Raw genomic sequence first — 15,991 nt, 5'->3', positions numbered from 1 at the left:
TGACCAAAAGCAACTCAGCCTCAAGCCACAGTTTTATATTGAGGAGCCTTGAAGGCAGGCCTGGCTGCTACCCCACACGGCATCAGTAAATAAGTCTGGCAGTCACCATGCTGGATGCTGCTTGCTGGCTTGTAGGCAGGTGTCAGCTGAGTTATCTTTCGGTACAGCTCAGGACCATGTGCTCAGGATAGTTTGCCCACAGTGGTCTGGACCTCAATAAACACGAGGAAGAACCCACACACATACGTCCACAAGCCAGTCCCTCAAGCGACACTGTACCAGGTTGATAGTCAAAGGTAACCAAGACACCCTCAAAAAGGATTAATGTGGCCAAGATGTCATTCAGGCTCAGAAACTCTCACTTGTGTATCACATACATGCGGTGTACACGTGCACACACTCCCAGGCACACAAAACTATTTTTCTTTTAAGATAGTGTACCTTCTGGTTATCAAGCTGGAAGAAGTGACCTATAATGACATTAACACTGACCCCGACTTTGATCACTGACTCTTAATAAGCAATTCAGGGTCTAACTATGTTAAATCACACTTCTAACCTCCTGGCTTTAAACAAATGGCTTAATGAACTGATATGTTTGTCAGCTGTTGTCCTTGACTTATAGGTTGGCCAGCAGCCTAATCAAATGAAAATCACTATTGTTGCAGATGGTGACAGAATGTTAGCTTAAATTTGACTTGCAAATTTTTAATCAATATAAATCTTTTCTGTACATGTTAAAATATACACTCAGGATCTGACACATCCAGAAAATGGCAGCCAGAACCTTCCTGGTGTGTGTGTGTGTGTGTGTGTGTGTGTGTGTGTGTGTGTGTGTGTATGCGCGTATTTATATATTTATACATGCCTATTTATATATTAAAATGTGTTTATATATAAATACATATATCATAAAATATGTATATAATTAAACAAGAGAAATACAATAATGCAGAATGAAATTAAAAGATCACTTTTTTCAAGAGATTCAGAATCAAACTGTTAAGTGTCTGCACATTTAACTCTGGGAAATGGTTGCTTACAGCAGCTGCTCTGTAAAGCGCCACTGTGGAAAGATAATCTTGATAAAAAGTATTAATTGTAGATTAATTATAGACTTGCTATACGCAGAATTGCCTCTTAAATGAAATGATTAAACTCAGCTCTAAGTCGGTGTTTAGGGCTGACTGCATTGCCACACCTGAGGCATTGATGGGAGAAGAGAAGGGCCCTTGTGTGCAGGCCTGACCTCCAGAGGGTTTTTATGTTGGGAGTGGGCGTCTACAGCAAGGCAGTGTGTGCAGAGCATGACAGCGCGACTGCATGCATGGACTCACAGTGGCTCTGTGGCTGCATGCAAATCAAGCCAGCCCAGATACACCATGGGTGGGCGAGGGGCTCAGGAGCCATTGGCAGGTGATGGCTTCTAGAAGAATGAGAGTCAGTTTCCTTCAGGACTAAACCCTGGAGGCTGTCCATGACCCTACACCCATGCACATAATGGAGGTACTCAGTGGGCTCAGTGGGCTTAAACAAAAGAAGCAACAGCAGCACATGAAGCTGGGGGAGAAAAGGCATGGGGAAGACAGGGGGAGGAATTGAAGGGAATGAGTTGAGGAAAAGCATGTTGTCGCATATACGAAATTCTCGAAAAAATTAAAATAAAAGCGTACCATATTCCGTAATCAAGAGGTGAGCTGTACTCAGTTTATGGAGAATAAAACTGGAAAGGAGAAAGCCATCTCCATGAAATAATTAAATCATAAGGTGCAACTTGAATTTAAGGTGATGATTCTTAAATTACCTGGTCTGTGCAGGGTCTTGAACTTGAGATGGTGATAGGTCATCAGAAAAAAGCCAAAGGGCCCATTCCGTGTGTGTGTGTGTGTGTGTGTGTGTGTGTGTGTGTGTGTGTCTGTGTGTCTGTGTGTCTGTATGTCTGTGTCTGTGTGTCTGTGTGTGTGAGTATGCAGATGTGTGCGTGCAGTGTGTGTGTAGTGTGTGTGTACAGTGTGTGTGTATATGTGACTTTGTGTGTGAATGTGTGTGCTTGAATGTGAGTGTGCAGTGTGTGTGCGAGTATGTGTGTGAGTGTGCATGTCTGTGTGAGTGTAGTTGTGCCTTTGTGAGTATGCATGTGTGTGAGTGTGGTTGTTGTACCTTTGTGAGTGTGCAGTGTGTGTGAGTGTGTGTGTGACTTTGTGTGAATGTGTGAGTGTACATGTGTGTGCCTGAGTGTGAGAGTGTACAGTGTGTGTAAGTGTGGTTGTACCTTTGTGAGTATGCATGTGTGTGAGTGTGGTTGTTGTACCTTTGTGAGTGTGCAGTGTGTGTGAGTGTGTGTGTGACTTTGTGTGAATGTGTGAGTGTACATGTGTGTGCCTGAGTGTGAGAGTGTACAGTGTGTGTAAGTGTGGTTGTACCTTTGTGAGTATGCATGTGTGTGAGTGTGGTTGTTGTACCTTTGTGAGTGTGCAGTGTGTGTGAGTGTGTGTGTGACTTTGTGTGAATGTGTGAGTGTACATGTGTGTGCCTGAGTGTGAGAGTGTACAGTGTGTGTAAGTGTGGTTGTACCTTTGTGAGTATGCATGTGTGTGAGTGTGGTTGTACCTTTGTGAGTGTGCAGTGTGTGTGTGTGTGGTTGTACCTTTGTGAGTGTGCAGTGTGTGTGAGAGAGAGAGAGAGAGAGAGAGAGAGAGAGATCACTGTGTTCACAGACACTTGTGTACTATGTTAGAGACAGGTTGAGAAAGTCAAAGCAAGATCAGTACGATGCAAATGGTGGGTGTTACTCAGGATGAAGCAGGAAAATTCATGGCTTTGAAATTCCGTGGAGCTGGGTGGCCACAGAATGGGAAGCTAACCCTAATAACTGCGTTCCTAGGTAGATAGAATGTGTGGTTTGGTGACTCAAGTGGTTCCAAGACAATTCTCTGTCTCAGCCATCATTTCTTTGAATGTTCTGTTCTTAAAGTCTTGTAAAAATAATCCCATTCATTTTTTAAAAGGCTTTAACGCTCCGAGTCATTTTTCTTGCATTCATTGTTCTGTCTCCCTCTTTGCTGATGGCTTGGGTTTTCCGTCTGCTTCTGTCTTGGCAGGGCGGTGACAAATGCCTCCCAAGCTAAAGTCCCTATGTCTACAGCGGGTCAGGCAAGTCGTGGGGTGACTATGGTCAGTCCTTCCACCGCAGGAGGGCCTGCACAGAAGCCCCAAGGAAATGGCGTGGCTGGGAATCCCAGCGTCGTCCCCACAGCTGTGGTGTCAGCAGCTCATATCCAGACAAGTCCCCAGGCTAAGGTCCTGCTGCACATGACTGGGCAGATGACAGTCAACCAGGCCCGAAATGCTGTGAGGACAGGTAAGAGGGGAACAGGCCTGGAATGCATGAGGAATGGGCTTAGGTGACTAAGCAGGTTGGTGACAACAGGTGTCGAGAAAAGCAAGTATGAATTTAAAATAATCACTGCCCTCTTGAACTAGAAACTACAAACCAAACTGTGTTGCCAGGACTTCTTCACCACTGTGGTAGGCACCCCTGGCAGAGACAATCAAAGAGTGACAAAGGGATTACTTGGTAGCCAGACCCTATCACTGAAGGTCCATGGTTGATGGAGAGCATTCTAGGTGGTGGGGCAGAGATGCCACATTTGTGTTGACCATGAAACACAGTGAAAGGACCAGCACAAGATACATATTCCGAGATATGCCCCAGTGACCCGTTTATTCTAACAGGCCCCACCTCCTAGTAGCCCAATGATGAAATTGCCACCCTTATAATCCAGTCACCCCTCAGGACCACCAGCAGCTTCTGACCAAGCCTTCATTCAACACATGAGGCCCTTCAAGGGACGTCTTCTGTCTAAACCATTGCAGGCATTCTAGAGCTGTTTGTTTGGAATAAGCACACCATGAACATTCGTTCAAGGCCTATAGACCTGAGGTATAAGAAGAATTTATCAGATCCTAGGAATATGAGTGGTTGAGTACTTGAAACATGATTTCTGCAGGTAAGGTCCTGTCTCCAGTCTCACTGTTCTGTGTGACTGTAGCACGATTCTCAGCCAAGCAGTGTTATTTTTGATGAACTAGTCACGGGTCTATTTTAGACTCGATGGGAAGTCAAGTGCCTTTCTTAATTCTGCAGCGTTGAAAACCTACCAAGAGTCTTGGGTAACAACAGTGGAGTAAATTGAATACATGTGAATTCCATCAGAAAGATTGTGAAGGGAAGTGGGAAGTCAAAGAGAGAAGAGAGAGAGAAAATGTATAATAGGTAAAGGACTTAAGACCGGCGTGGTTTGTTGCCATGGTGAGCCATCAGAAACTGGCCCTATGTCTCAAATGCTGTGAGAAATTATTGTTCATGACTAAAGGCTTTGGGACTGGTGACAGCACATCTTCCAAGTCCTCAGTAGCCTCAACTGCTCACCCAGAAGGAAAGTAGCATCCAGAGGTCCAGCTAGGATTTACGTGTGCTGGGCTCTCCTGCGCCCATTCTTTATTGCAATAATGGCAGTAGCTGCCTCTCGTTATGATTCACACTTTGGGAAGAGTGTTTACTAGGCCACTGACCCTTTCTGTATTTTCTCCTGTCACCTGTCAGTTGCAGCACATAACCAGGAGCGCCCCACAGCAGCAGTGACTCCCATCCAGGTCCAGAATGCAGCCTGCATCGGTCCTGCATCTGTAGGCCTGCCCCATCATTCTCTGGCCTCCCAACCTCTGCCTCCAATGGTAGGTCCTGCTGCCCACATTGCTGCCGTCAACATCAATCGAACCAGTGTCCCCCTGGCCTGCGCTGCAGGGGCATCCTCTCTGGCCTCCCCAAACATGACCACTGCTGCTTTGGAGACGGAGCCCAGTGGTCGGACAGTGACCATCCTCCCTGGACTCCCCACATCTCCTGAGAGTGCTGCATCGGCCTGTGGGAACAGTTCAGCTGTGAAACCAGACAAGGACAGTAAGGTGAGAGCCCCTCCTTCTCTTCTGTTACTCCCTGAAGGTCTTTGCCAGTGAAAACTCATTGTTCCATGGCCTTTCAGGTTCTTTCCATGGGTAGGTTCATGTGCCACGTGCCAGGAATACGGTGGTGCAGAGACCTGGGCACTGCCCCAGCCTCATGTCTTGGTCCTGTTATTTTCTACATTTTTGATACCCTTGAGTTGTCAGGCCCCCTACTGGGTAATAAGGAGACCACAGTGAGTAGGATTCAATCAACCTCGGCTTGCAGCTTTCCAAACCTAAAAGATGAACATCGTCTCTTCAAGTAACTTACCCTTTTATTATTTTGCTGTCCTCAAATTTTCATGTCCAGTGTTCTTGCTAGTTGACAACTCCTCTTTTAAATGTTTTTTTTTTTAGACAGGTGAAAAGGTTGGAAACTGTCCATTAAAAATGTTATTCTTGGGTCAGAGAAATGGCTCAGTAGTTAGTATTGTGAGAGCCTTAACTTCTTACATAGGACCCAAGTTCACTTCCCACTGCTCGTATCGCCAGTTCCAGGGGATCTGACATCTGGCGTTTCTTGACATTGCATTCATATGCACATACGCACCGCATCTCTCTCTCTCTCTCTCTCTCTCTCTCTCTCTCTCTCTCTCTCTCTCTCACACACACACACACACACACACACACACACACACACACACAGATAACTAAAAGATAAAAGTAGTTACTTGCAAATTTATTATCTATAAAATTTATCTATAGTATTTTCAACCACGGATCAGCAGGGTTCCTTGAGAGATAGCACCTGAAATATAGGGAGACATCATCTTTCCTTTGGGACTTGGCTTTAAATAAATATGGTAGGAAGCTGTTTTGAAAGACATCCCAGAGCTTGGAGACAGGCGGTTGATGCAGAGAATAAAGTTGACGGTGATTAAGCAAGGATAAAGTCTGCTGATTGTGCCACAGCTTTGACTTTCTGCTCAGTATTCCGTGTGTCTCCTGTGAAGCTATGGGCCAGGACTCTGAGCCACCTGCTTCGGTGGTAAGGTATGTTGCGCTACCTAAATGGCGAGAGAAGCCTGTAAGTGGAACGTTATAAGGAAATCAAATTCATAGACTGCGACAAGTTAATATTTAATTAACTATTAACATTAACTTTAAAAACGATTGGTATCTGCTCAGTGTTTATCATTAACTATGTTAAACTTGTGCTCAGATGAACAAATTCTACATTGTGCTTTTAAAGAATTATCTTAATAGTTTGAAGTGTTCAGGTTCGAGTGTAGTGTCCTCGGCCACTTAGAACAGAGCTCTTCAGTCCATTAAGAGAATGCACTGACAGGTACCCGTGCTGAGCAGAATACGGGCCCTTAAAGATGTCCTCCTCTGTCCCAGGTCCCACCTTTACTTACTAGCAAAAAGGATTATGCAGATGAGGACTTACCCTTTTGGGTGGACCCAGTGTTCAGTATGGGAATCTTCCTGAAAGGGGACAAGAAGGCAAGGGCATTTGATAGAGATAGGTACCTCACAGATGGAATGCCGGCGGAAATATGACGGGAGCCATGGAATACAGAAGGCCCCAGAGCCAGGAGGCCAGGAGCCAGGCTCTTCCCTCTCCATGTCCATATGGAAGGTCTCCTGTAGGATGATGTCATTATGCAGCAAGGCGGGTCCAGGATAAGGCAAAGCCTATCATTGGATGAGAAGGAAGAGTAGGCGGGGAAAAGTCTAGGAAAGAGGTGGGGGTGAGTGAGGAAGATGGAGACAGAAGAGGATGATTCCAATCCAGGTGGTCTAGGTCAATCTTGTGTAGGTGGGCAGTTTATTAATTGGCAGAGGATATATTCTGTGGATGTACTATAGATTGAGAATTTAACATATAAATCTAATTGTTAAACTACAAGTTTCCAGAGCTTTGATTTTACCGGGCTACAGGGGATGTGAGCAAAGTTCCCAGCAGGCAGAGAGACAGCCTGAAGAGGGTGGTTATAGAATGCCTAGGGCTAGTGTGGTGTGGTGCCACGATAAAATGACCCTCGGAATGCGATGTGTGTCAGGTGTGGTGACAACCCGCCAAGGGGACAGTGTGAGAAAGCAGCTGGCAGAGAGACAGCCAGAGCGCACAGCTCCAGCGGATCCTCGCAGAGTGAGAACGCAAGGGAACCGGTTCTACCTATTTTTATTTTTACTGCCAACAGTCTCCCCACAACACCTTGATTTTAGGATCTGGTTTCTTCTTCCCACAAAGTTTGAGGTAACTTCTTTCAGTAGCCACTCATATGCGACATTGTCATCTCTTTCACTGCTTATTGGTTGAAAATGGCCTTTGTCTACCTTTAGAACATAGCAACTATTCCAAGTGCCATTTCTCCAAATGACGGTCTTCCCTCTGCAGTCAATTCTTAACGTGGCAGAGTATGTATCTGTCTCCCTGTGTCCTCCCTTCATCTTAAGAACCTCCTTGAATGTCCTGAAGTATTTTCAGAACTGAGAACAGTACTCTCTAGATTTTTACTTATAACTCTTGTCACAGACTTCTAATCTCCCCTCTTAAACCTGCTCCAGATTCAGTGTAGATGCTTCTGGACGATATTAACTCCTCAATTCCGTGATTACTGTCGCTTACACAGACATCCCTCCTTAGGGCTGAAGTATAGCTGGGCCCACTTCATCGTATCAAGGGAGGTGTTGCCAAGATCCGATCATTGTCTATTCATTGGTAGTAAAGTCTCCTGGAAGAGTCTCCTCCTTAGAGTGTCGTTTCTGCCTGTAAGCGCTTGTAAACCTTCCTTTAATGCTATCCAAGTATTTCCCAGATGGTTTGCAAATTACTTTAGAGAAGCTATAAAGGACCACTTTAAAAAAAAAAAAATTCTGGTCAAGAAATAGAGTCCTTCCTTGCTAACGGGGGGGGGGGGGGGGTGGGGGGATGGGGGAGGGGTCAAGGGACCACCCGTAGGAAGGTGGGCTCACCTTAAGTCATGATAATGAGTTAGGTGAGATGATAATTCCTATAGTGAGATGCTGTTACTTTCCAATCCCAGAATTCCTGCCTCGGAGCGTTGTTCTAACAGTGAGGTTATGAGGCGATTAGCCTGGGACTTCGCCGTTTCTAAACCCCAAAGGCCCAGCTTTTTCTCCTTCTTTTCTCTCTCCCTTCTAAGTATTCATTCTCTGATCCATCCGGCTTGCTCACTTTTCTCTAAAGCCTCCCTCCCTGCCTTGAGCTACTTGTCCACCATGTAAATCCACCTACTGAGTCAGTTTATGTCAGAGGCGTGGCTTTTCCCTCCTCTCTGCCCGGCAGCTGCTGGGGCTAGCCCTGGATTGTCTGTTTTCTTTTCATCTCCAATATAGTTGTCCTTAGTCCTCTGTTAAACTCACCTCTTAAATTCTTTTCCTACTGAAAGGAAGAACCCCAAGTCGGGAACCCAATTGCTCTGGTATCATGTAGCAACCATAGAGGATACCTCCCCCTGGGGAAAAAAAAAAAAACCCTTCTGGCAACACCTCATCTTCTTTTGAAAATTGGAGCCGAGTGTATCCTTCTTTGCCTATTGAACTGACCCTGATTCCAGATTCACCCAAATTGCTCAGAAATTATTGGTTTGCTGTTAACTTTCTCTGTGTGGAAGTGACTGGCGCTGCCCTGATCTCTTTCCTTCCTCCTTGTCGGGGTTTGCTCATCCCTTCAGGTACAGAGATGAACCTTCCCTTTCGTCTTCCTAGCTAAGAGCCACTGTTCATCCCAGACCCCAGGTCTGTGTTCTTTTTGTTTCAAATATAACCTTAAAATAGCCCTTTAATATTTTTTCCTTAGAATTTTGGGAAGTTTAAGCTCATTCTGATTTTTAGCCTTCTTGCGTTGCAGTGGGCCATGCTATGTTCTTTGTGACAGAGTTTTCCTTGATCTTTTTGTCTGTGGCCTTTAAAACTTGGATCCCATTATGCCACTCCTTGGGGGCTCACACCAGGCCCTTTAGAGACCTTCCCGTTTTCATCTGCAGGATAATTTGCAATTGTAGGATTTCATTTTGAGGGTCCTCCCGTTCCAACACTTTCCCTTTTGAACTTGAGGCGGTGCATACGGTTTTCTTTAAACTTTTAAAAATCGGTTCTTTTAAACTTTATCACAAGCCTTCTCTGGGGGAGCACTTTCTTCTAAGTTCTTAGAATTTCTGAATCTCTCCTGTCTGGTTTCTCCTTCCCTCCCAGCCCCCAGCCCCAGTTGTTCAGAACTCGAGACAATCGAAGGGAAAGCAGAAGGGGGGCGGATTGAGATGGTAGTGTGGGTCATGTGGGGCAGAGCTCTGGGTATTGTAGCTCAGTACCCTCTGACCTCATCTTCCTGGGCCATCGCCATCCACAAGCTGTGTCCGGGGTATTCTGCTGCCCTGGGGAGGGTATGGCTCTCTGTACCCAGATTATTAGTGGGCTGTCACTGGGATGCCACTGTATGAATAACTTGGGTATACTTCCAGGCCTACTTGCACTCTCCTAACTGGGTCCATTTCTTTGACTAGTAATTCATCTGGGAATCCTCTAACAGAGTCTCAGAGAAACATGGAGCTGTGTCTTGTCCCAGGGCCAAAACCTTAGCTGTCTTTAGTCTGTTTACTTTATTTGATGATAAGTTCCTGAATGGTACTTTTAAATATCATCTCTGTTATTCCCTATTTGAATTCCCGGCCCTGTCAGTGTTCTGCCTGATTTCCTCTACAGTCACCGGCTTTACAGCTCTGTCTGAACACGATTGTCCACTTTCAGCTGTCTTTGATCTCTGGTGATAACAATATGTACAGCCATTCCCTGCTTTCTGCCTGGGTACTAGAGTTCAAACTCAGGGCTGCACAGCAAGTCCCCTCACTAACTGAGCTGTCTCTCCAGTGTCTGGACACTTTTCTAGGAGTGAGCGCACAGCCATGATTCAATGCCCCAGTTCCCTCAAGTCCCTGGTTCCTGGTGATTGTCTCCCTTATGGAGACCTGAGGCTTCTTGCTGTAGACTTATGCTTGAAGGCCTTTCCTGTAATCCTCACCTAGAAGAGCCTGTCTCTTTTTGTCTTCTCTGGCCTCTTCTCTGGCTTCTTTCCTGGTTATTTCTTTGCTCAGGTGTGTGTGTGTGTGTGTGTGTGTGTGTGTGTGTGTGTGTGTGTGTGTGTGTGTGTTTTCTCCTAGCTTTATTTTAGTGTCAAAAACAAGCTCATCTGCATGTTGTGTTGGGAAATGTTCTTGGGGATCTATAAATGGCCACATTCACAGTCTCTGCTCTTGCTGATAGCTGGGATGCAGCCTGACCCATAGGCAGGAGGAGAAGGGAGACAGACAGGCAGACAGACAGAGGGTCCATAGGCAGGAGGCCTGTCTACACAGAGTTCAGCTAGGAAATGTGGGAAAGAAGGGGGTGGGGGAAGGGATACAGATAGACAGACAGGCAGGCAAACAGACAGAGGGTCCATAGGCAAGAGGCCTGTCTATGAAGAGTTCAGCTAGGAGATGTGGAAAAGAATGGCGGGGCGGTGAGGAGACAGATAGACAGACAGACAGACAGGCAGAGGGGAGCTGTGCCTGCTCCCATTGTTCTGCAGAATAGCATCTCATTTCCAGCCCCTTGCTTGCATGGTGATTTTAGGCGAGCTTTCAGAGCTTCAGGCAACAGGAATAATTAATTCCTACCTCATCGGGTTGCTGTGAAGACTAAATATGGAAATCCCCCTGATAGCATTTAACAAGACTCTTGAAGCAGGTGGTGTTTAATCATCTCTAGAATTTCAGGAAGCTTCCTTCAAGAAACCTTTCCTACCCCAGCGTGCCCCACCACAGCACCCCAGCCTCATGCCTTCCCCTGCTTGGTTCTTGGGCAGAGGACACGTCATACAGCCGTGCTTGTTGCTGTTAGACACAAACTGTCCTAGACACATCACCTTCCCAGAGCACAGCACATTGCCTGCTTCATGTTGGATGCCCAGAAATATTTGCTAAAAGTATGAGTGATTATTTTTAACCACATGACTTAATATTTTTTGAGATTCTTACCTAAGGACAATGAGTCTTCCGTAATAGAAAGCTAGTATATAAATTGGACCTGTGGGCCCAAGAAAACTCTTGCTAATGTCTCCATGTACTTTAAAAAGAATGAATGAATGCATGAATGAATTAGGGATTAGGCCCAGCACTTCTCACATGTCAGGAAAGTGCTCTATTGAGTTCTATGCTTGTTTTTGTTTTGTATGCTTTGGTGAATGCATGAGAGTGTGTGTGTGTGTGTGTGTGTGTGTGTGTGTGTGTGTGTGTGTGTGTGTGTGTATGTGTGTGTCTGTGTACAGGTGGAGGCCAGGCATCAGTCTCCAGTGCTGTCCCTCAAGAGCAGCTGTTCTTAACCTGTGGGTCTCGACCCTCTTGGGGGTCAAAAGCATGGGTCACATATCAGATATCTTGCATATCAGATACTTACATTTATGATTCATAATAGCAGCAAAACTATAGTTATAAAGTGGCAATGAGGTAATTTTATGGTTGGGGGTCACCACGGCATGAAGAATTGTATTAAAGGGTTACAGCGTTAGGAGGGTTGAGAACCAGTACTCAAGAGCACCCACCTTGTTTTGAGATGTGGTCACTGATCAACACAGACCTTGCTGATAGGCTAGGTTGGCCTTCAAGCTTTGTGATCTAGTGGTCTTCGCCTTTCGGACTACCATACTCAAGTTTTTCTGTACACTCTAAGGTCTGCACTCAGATCCTCATGCCCGAGCACTTTGCTAACTGAGCTGTTGCCCCATAAGTCAGTTAGTTTTTGTTTTGAGGCTAAATTGGAGCAGGACTGTCACCTCCTTAGAATCTTCTCATGTCTGGCTCCCAAACAGATGGGATTATAGGAGTGTATCACCGAATCCAACTAGAAAACAACTCACATCTAAAAGTAACTCTGATAGGTTTTTGCTCCAGATACTGTAGGTTGATGTCATTATGCAGATGAAGGCAGGTACAGGATAGAATGAGGCCTGTCATCAGACGAGAAGGAAGGATGAACAGGAGAAAAGTTTTAGAGAGGCAGAGGAGACCGGAGAGGGGGGAGGGAGCAGCCAAGAGAACATGGGAGCGGATGCTAAGATTCCTCTCTGCACACATTACAGGTTGTTATGACTAGTCTTAAGGGATGGGTGTGTACAGGATTTTGTGTTGTCTAGATAGGCAAATTATATATTATCTAGGTGGGCAGTTTATATCCTTATCAATTGGTTTCTAAGTTTATTGTGTGGATATATTAAGGATTGAGAATTTAACATGTAAATCTGATTGTTGGGTTACAGTTTGTTGAGCCTTGGTTTTACTGGGTGGCTGGAACCAGAGAGATGGCATCTAACAGAGAGCCGCTGGGAGAGATACTAATCTGAGCTGAATTAGCACTAGTTCCATTGGCCCGTTGGAGCTGGAACTTGCGACCGCCAGGGTACGCATGGGAACCCGTTCCACCACTTTCTTATTTTTACCACAAGATACTTCTTTTTTTAAAACTTGATAGTATTTATTTATTGTTTGTTTGTTTGTTTGTTTTTTCAAGACAGTGTTTCTCTGAGTAGCCTTTGCTGTGCTAGAACTCTCTCTGTAGACCAGGGTGGCCTTGAACTTTGCCAGTCTCTGCTTCCCAAGTGCTGGGATTAAAGGCATGCCCCACCACCGCCCTGTGATAGTTTTAAATCTTCAAATCGGAAATGATTCTGAAAACATCATTTCACCTAGGAATGGAACACCCACAGGATATGAGCTATCGAGGTGCCTACTAAAAGATACGCCCCATCTTTATAGATGCTAGCATTATTATTTCTAAATCACCTTACCCAAGTGTAGACTATTAATCCATTTGAGTTTTTCGTCTCTGCTGTTGGATTTTGAAGGAAGCGAAGGTGTCCTTGGATAGTAAGTGTCTGAATTTGCAAACGTATCTCTCTCAAGTGGCACGTTGTTCTTCCAATGGAGAAGACATCAGACTTTGTTATAAATAGCACCATTCCTTGGAATTGGGGCCTCATCTTTTGTGAGTTGACACTCCTAGTCCCCAACCTTCTGCACCCCACCACGAAGCCTAATCCTCTGCCTTCTGCTCCGTGGGTAGTCGGCATTGCTTGATGATGATAACACGTCCCTTAGAAGTCATTAAAGCAAGTTGTGTTTAATGTGTTTAATCATCTTCAATGAACCGAGTCATCTTTCTTCTTAATCACTTTAGAAGCTGCTCCCTGAGCACAAAGTCACTTATCTGATACTCTTCTGAGTGCCCAGATCTGGGTTTTTAAATAGCATCTTTAGCTGGGGCTTGCTGTGGTTCTAATTTATCAATGGACTTGATGTTCTCAGCCAATCTATGGGCTCTGGGGACTAGACTGATTTCTCATATCTTGACAGAAATAGCTGGATGCTGCATCTGGCCACCTTAGAGGTGGAAGCCATCAGACAGCCTTCTCCGCATAGATGCCCCACAAGAGATGTGTAGCCACAGAATTGGAGATCAGGCTGCTTCACCGACCACGGTTTTATTTCTTCTGGATTTGGGAAACCCAAAACATCCGTCCCGGGTGCTCAGTGACTACTATCCATTCCTCCCTTTATCTTACTCCCTACCCCCCACCTTCTGCACCCCACCATGAGGCCTCCCCAGTTCAGTGGTGCCCTACCCTGTCCCAGGCAATGAATGAGATACAGAGGTGAGCACAGTCCTGTCATCACTCCCAAGATGGTGGTCAGAGCCTTTAAAGTCCGTTATGGATATGGGCATTGTAACATCCATAAGAGAAAGAAGCAAAACAGAGGAAGATGAGTTAAGGTCCCCACCCCACCCCCATGGGTTAAGGAGATGGGTAAGGAGATGCATGGGCTCTGATTATCTGTTGCCTATCCCGAGAAGACCAGGAGATAATCCTAGCAACCACTCCCAGCCCCTCCCATGTTGTTTTTCCTATTTCCAGTCCATAGAGCACCACACACTCTGAGCGGGGTTTATAAATGGAGGCTGTGCGGTTTCTCAGGGACCCTTGCTCACCATCAGATAAATGACTGCTTGAGGCTCCTCCTGTTTTCTGCTGTTCTATCTTTAGTGGAGTCCTGTTATTGTAGATAGAGATTTGTTCCCCGGGGGATTTTTATTGGGTCAGACTAACTCATATTACAAAGAAGAATTCCTCGGTGCTCTGTCTGCTTTTGAGTCCTCCCTCCATGTTTCTGTTAATGTTAATCCTACAGAAACGCATCTCTGTGACACACGTCATTTTCAGTGTTTCCTTTCAGAGGACTTAATTCCATCACTGCTGTTTGACGATGACAGTGTTCGACCTGCTGACTGGGAGAGATAGCGGCAGACTTTGAGAAGAGAGTAGAATAGTTAGCACCAACAGCTGACTGGATTTGTTTTTTGTTTCTGTTTGTTTTTGTTTTTGTTTTGAACAAAAAAGGAAAGTGTCAAAAGAGACAAACTCAGGTTATGGTTTTCAGAGCATGAGGCAGTTGGGGGTGGGAACTCTTCTTTATGCCTTTGCTTACAAAAAGAAAGAAAGGGAGAAAAGAAAAGACCAGACAGACAGACAGACAGACAGACAGACATGAAGATACCCATGCACTGAGTACTGTGGCTGGTTAAATGTAATCAAGGCGGTGACATGTAAGAAGTACTACAGCCCTTGAGTCCACTCAGGGCCTCTTTCCAGAGAAGAATAAGGCTCCAGCTTGTTGATAGGGAGTTAGGTATTACCTGGCTTGTATCTAACCCAAGACACAATTGGCTCCCGTAACAGTAATCAGAGGAAGGCAGTCTTTGCAGAAATTAAACCTACCATCTGAAATTTCCACTTTATTCTGCAGTATCGATTTGTGTTTTTATTATTCTATCCCTTGAGGGGTGTGTGTGTGTGTGTGAGTGTGTGTGTGTGTGTGTGTGTGTGTGTGTACACACATTCACACACATGACGTAGTGACTATGTGGATGTCAGGAGACAGCTTGTTGTTGGTTCATTTTCTACTACACAGGGTGTGGGGATCAAACTCAGCTCTTCTGAGTTGGCACCAAGCTCCTTTACCCAGTGAGCCACCTCACTGGCTACTTTTATCAAAGTAAAAAAAATACAAATTGATTTAATTTTGTTGTTGTTGTTTTACATCTTTTTGGTCTGTTTGTCTTGCTGCCCCACTTAGAAGATAGTAATGAACAAGAGAATTTCCAACACAAACAGAAGCAGGCAGGCCAGAAAGGGAGACGCAGTAAGCAAAAGGTCAGGTTAACATCATGCAGAGGCTACCTGGAAGGTAATGAGTAACCGTGATGCGATCAAAAAGTGGATCGGAGTGCCCTGGAGATTGTGGGAACGATACAACTGCCAATCTCCAACTAATATCCATGTTGTTGGTTTTTTCTAGAAAGAAAAAAAGGGCCTATTGAAGCTGCTTTCTGGCGCCTCCACCAAACGCAAGCCCCGAGTCTCCCCTCCAGCATCACCTACCCTGGACGTGGAGCTGGGTTCAGGGGAGGTTCCCTTGCAGGGAGCAGTGGGTCCTGAGTTGCCGCTAGGGGGCGTCCATGGCAGAGTGGGGTCCTGCCCCACCGATGGGGATGGTCCAGTGGCCGCAGGGACAGCAGCCTTAGCCCAGGATGCCTTCCATCGCAAGACAAGCTCCCTGGACTCCGCAGTGCCCATCGCTCCACCACCTCGCCAGGCCTGCTCCTCCCTGGGTCCAGTAATGAATGAGGCCAGGCCTGTTGTTTGTGAAAGGTGAGTCCCACCGCTCTCAGAACTACGACGTCAATAGCAAACTTAAGGCTAGAATTTTTATCCTGATCTAGAAAATCATTTCCTACAACACCCTAAGATTTCAAGCCTAATTGGTAAATGACATTCGAGCTCTGGCTTTCTGTTACTTTACCAACACACCAGTGTTTTCCCTTAGTTAACAGTTAATTCATAGCCACGTGATATCTGTCAATCACTAAATGTCTAAGCCAGTAGTTCTCAGACTTATTAATTCTGAGACCTATAAATACAGTTCCT

The 15,991-nt window shown here is 45.5% G+C and overlaps 1 protein-coding gene across 1 annotated transcript in view; it reads left to right on the top strand.

The window, feature by feature from the left end:
• The window catches only part of Sh3rf1 (SH3 domain containing ring finger 1), a 165,732-nt gene that overhangs the window by 138,753 nt on the left and 10,988 nt on the right, over positions 1–15,991 (top strand). Inside the window, exons 9-11 of the mRNA NM_198764.2 lie at positions 3,102–3,361; positions 4,607–4,968; positions 15,363–15,715. Of these exons, the coding sequence (NP_942059.1) occupies positions 3,102–3,361; positions 4,607–4,968; positions 15,363–15,715 (975 nt within the window). The remainder of the gene's footprint in view (positions 1–3,101; positions 3,362–4,606; positions 4,969–15,362; positions 15,716–15,991) is intronic.

The sequence above is a fragment of the Rattus norvegicus genome, chromosome 16, assembly GCF_036323735.1.
Source record: "Rattus norvegicus strain BN/NHsdMcwi chromosome 16, GRCr8, whole genome shotgun sequence".
Classification (NCBI taxonomy): Eukaryota; Metazoa; Chordata; class Mammalia; order Rodentia; family Muridae; genus Rattus; species Rattus norvegicus.
Note: the sequence above shows the minus strand (reverse complement) of the source record. Positions and strands in the feature narration are given on the sequence as shown.